The sequence below is a fragment of the Phragmites australis genome, chromosome 4, assembly GCF_958298935.1.
Source record: "Phragmites australis chromosome 4, lpPhrAust1.1, whole genome shotgun sequence".
Classification (NCBI taxonomy): Eukaryota; Viridiplantae; Streptophyta; class Magnoliopsida; order Poales; family Poaceae; genus Phragmites; species Phragmites australis.
Window position 1 is genome coordinate 29,786,853 of NC_084924.1, and position 4,161 is coordinate 29,791,013.

The following is a 4,161-nucleotide window of genomic DNA, read 5'->3' on the forward strand; positions in this document are numbered from 1 at the left end:
GAAGAAGTTCATCCGCTTCTACATAAACCGATGAGACCGGAGGAGAGGTGGTTCTCGTGCTTTTTTTGGGTGTTATGACACCACCCATTTTAAGATAGACCGCCCTAAGCTCAAGAAGAGGGAAGACCACAATCATGATCACAACAAGCATAAGAAGAATAAGAAGCATTTCTTCAAGAACCACTACAAGATGGCCAAGAAGGCAGCCAAGGCGGCTTCTCGAGCATTTGTGGCGGCACTCAGCAACATCGACACATCCTCAAGCGAAACCGAGAGCTCAGAAGATGAAGACAAGGCTTGCAAGGAAAAGAGGAGGGTGGCGAAGGATCTGAATGGGTTGTGCTTCATCGCCGACACTCTCAAGTCTCGCAGTGAGCTTTGCTTCATGGCGGACAACAACGACAGCAATGAACATTGTTTTCAGCACTGAGTTCCCTCTTTTTGTTGAATCTTTCGGTGTCCTTTGAGTGCGCCTAGTATTCATACTTCAAGTTCACATAAATAGTATAGAATAATAACTTTATACTTCAGAGTCATATAGGAGTAGATAATGGTAGAGTTTTTCCCTATAAAGCAACAAGATCCATCTCGTTTAGTGTTTGTCCCTTTCTTAGAGTTCTTGTAGGATTATTTTGATCAAACGCTTATTCAACGCTAATTTGTATATGCTAGATGAAGAAGCATTCGGGGAGGAACCCAAGGACCTAGACTGCAAGGATCGAGTCGAAGAAGGCTTCTGTGAAGGCAAGTCCTACACATTTGATTATATTTGACCTTTGATTTGAAACTCAATCAGTAGAGCCAAGTTTCAACTATAATATCGACATGCTTAGGGTGTTAAATTTAAAATGCTGAGACAGCTATGACCTAGCTTGTATATGCCATTCATTGAAATTGATTTGCTTAAGTCCCATTGAATCCCTAGAAGGTTACCAACATCAACTATATTAATTGTTTCGATGATTGCTATGGCAACTAGCACGCTTAGGATCACCCCGCTGGAATGATGAATCATGTTAAATACTTGTGTTAATCATATATTGCGAAAAGTGTGAAATGTTATGTGTTCTTGGTGGTGTGGGTGAGTTAAGAATTAAGTTAACAAAACCCTGTAGATTGATTTGATCAGGTGAGTGAGGTACCCTGCGGGGTGGGAATGCCTTAGGAGCAAGATTCGTCTAAGTGGTGTTCTTGATTGGGATACACTTTCTTTAGTCGAATAAGGATCGGTTCATTGTGACATCCTACCTAGTATCAATTGTACAACCACATATCCTATATGTGGCAGGACTTGACCTAACCCCTTCGACTTAGCTTGGTACCCGCTTGTAGGCTAGAAGTGGCAACTAAGCCACGAGAAGACTCAGGCATTCTGTGTGACATCCCATTATTTGGCTAGGGGACTCTAGGTGAGCCATGTTTACATGAGCCCCTAGTTATGTGTCCCATGAGTGGATATTGTGGCGAGATTGGAAATGTGTAGTGTCTTGTTACGCTAGCTCCTCCAATTGCTAATGTTTGAGTCTGTACATATCATGCAGGTAAAGCGTGCAACCTCTGCAGAGAGTAAACCTATATAGATAAGCGTGTATCCATGGATAAGGATATTCTATGGTTCGATAACAATTATTAGCTCTATGGTGTGCTTATCTCCTCCACGGATAATAACATTCTATGGTTGAAGATGAGATGAGATACTCGGATGATGTACTGATGGTCTATATGTGTTGCCTGTAAAATAATCGTTTTCAGTTGTCTGTCCTACAGCACATCTCTGATTCTTATATGTGTAGTTTAAATTTGACTTTCCCAGGGCAGAGATCAAATATCGACTTTATTAATTAACATCAATTCCAATCATGATACAAACTTAGTTCATAAAAAATTGAAACGAAACAATGCAAATGCAGCAACATGCGACTATTATAAACGCAACATATGCATAAGCGTGAAATTAAGGTTGTAAGCATATTGCAGTCGATGATCAGAGCTAGTAATTGACGACCCGGCAGTTTCGCCTGACCTCGCCGCCGCTGCCGGTTTTCACCTCGACGCTGGCCATCTTAACCATGGCCGCTTTGAACCTGTCCTCCCACCACCCGGGGATGTTGGCGTTGTCGGACACCATCTTCGCGGTCGCTGGCGACGTCAGGAGCGACGCGTCCGACGTGAAGAGCACCCGGTGTGCCTGCACGTTCCTGTAGTACTGGTTGTCCAAGTTGTCGGGCGTCACGACGTCCTGCACCACCGTGGGGTCGTTGCTCGAGCTTGGGTTCGCGGGGCACTGGCCCCTCAGGAAGTTGGCGAACCCAGCGTTGATGTCTGAGGGGACGGCGAGGCGGTCGGGGACGAAAGACGAGCAGTGGGATCGGCCGACGGTGTGCGCGCCCGAGAGCACGACCATGTCCTCGACGCCGAGGCCCTTGGCGGCGAAGCTGGCGACGAGCTGGGAGAGGCTGAAAGTCGGCGGCGGGAGGAAGTCGAGGGTGCGGGAGGCGACGGAGACGCGCCCGTCGAGGCGGCCGGCTGGCATGTCGAAGTCGACCCTGCGGCCGCTGAGGAAGAAGGAGGCGTCACGGGCGGCGAAGGCGACGATGTCCGCGCAGGAGACGACGCCAGGGCAGGCCCGCTCGAGGGCTGCCTTGGCAGCATCGATGACCTCGAAGCCGCGGAGGCTGGGGTTGTTTGGCGGACCGAGCTTCTCCGGCTGCGGGTTGGCTGGCGTCGGGTCCAGGAGGACGGAGGCGTCACAGCCCTGCGTGTCACGGTGTCAGTGCAAGCCATCTGATGATTCTGAACCCTTGAAAAATTTTCTACTACTACATGTTGAAAAGTGCATGTGCATGCATCAACATGATGTGTAAATTGTAATGTACCTCGACGAAGCAATCGTGGAAGAGCATGCGGATGAGGCCGGCGCCGGTGCCGCGGTTCTGGAGGACAGCGGCTCTGACGACGTGCTTGACGATGGCCTCGGCGTGCGGGCACTTGTCGTGGTAGTAGCCCACCTTGAGGCCGCACGTACCTGGGCTCGGAGGGTTATAGTAACCAGCTGCTGCTTGGCATGTCGCCGCCACGAGCAGCAACGCGCACGAGAGCAGAGTGGTCACCTTGCTCGCCATGCTTGCTCTGACCGTCTAATGTAACAAGCTTGTAGTGATTGCTGAGACTGAGGTGGTGAAGTCCTGCTGCTGCTCACGTCTATTTATAGTGTGTCAAGGCTTCTGAACGGGTGGCTTCTGAACGTTTGTTTATCTCAGCAAGTCGCGATGTCGAGCGAGCGAGCGCTAAATGTGGCTGAATGCATGGTTTAGTAGTACTACAGCTCACATTGTCGTTGACCACCACCGAATGCGATGTTAATCAGTTCGTTAAACCGGCCGGGCAGGTAAGTACGACGTGTTAATCTAAGTGCTTAACTAGTGCGATGTTATGCATGTGCTGCCAGGACAACGCATGATTGAAGAAATTAAAGCATCGACCGTGTACAGGCTAGGGACCAAAGTCAACGCATGGATTTGTTCGCTGCAGCTGGATTCTTAAAAGGTTTTATTAGGACGCTTGCGTGTGATGGATTACCTAGTTGACTTGCGTATTTTTTATTTTTATTTTGCAACCGACTTGCCTATTATTTGAAATTGCATGGTATATATGTGTACGTTTGAAACAGATGCGCATGGTCAGGTCCAACAACTGGCTGGCCAGCCGCCAAAAAAAAAATAAAAAAATACAAAGCTACAGAAAGAATCTAATAATCAACCGGTGCATGCACACAAAGACAAAGTTTTAGGTTGGTTCAGTTCAATAATGGTGATGGATATGTCGACTTGCACAATGCAAGTTTCCGAGAAGCTTTCTGCTGGGATTCATTGAGTGCTGTCTACTGCTCTAGTTCATATATATATGCACGGATTATGTGTAGTCTTGTCTTTCATATATAGTATCTGTCTAATTTATTGAATTAAGTTATTAATTTATGTATATATATGTGTCTATACACACACACACACCACATATTCACATTCAACCACCAAAATTCTTTAATTTACCACAATACAAGTTTTCAGCTTAGGACAAGTTTTTACCAATTATATTTCTACTTACTCATTTTTTGGCAAGCGAACTGTGAATTTTTTTCAAATAGCAAGCAAACTTTTAGGA

At 46.8% G+C, this 4,161-nt stretch overlaps 1 protein-coding gene across 1 annotated transcript; it reads right to left on the reverse strand.

The window, feature by feature from the left end:
* Positions 1-1,843: 1,843 nt before the first annotated feature.
* LOC133914307 (peroxidase 2-like) lies at positions 1,844-3,130 on the reverse strand. The gene is made up of 2 exons (XM_062357428.1): positions 2,877-3,130; positions 1,844-2,755 (listed from the first exon to the last, which is right to left on the reverse strand). The coding sequence occupies exons 1-2, from the start codon at positions 3,120-3,122 to the stop codon at positions 1,991-1,993; spliced, it is 1,011 nt and encodes a 336-aa protein (XP_062213412.1). The 5' UTR covers positions 3,123-3,130; the 3' UTR covers positions 1,844-1,990.
* Between the last annotated feature and the right edge of the window lie 1,031 nt (positions 3,131-4,161).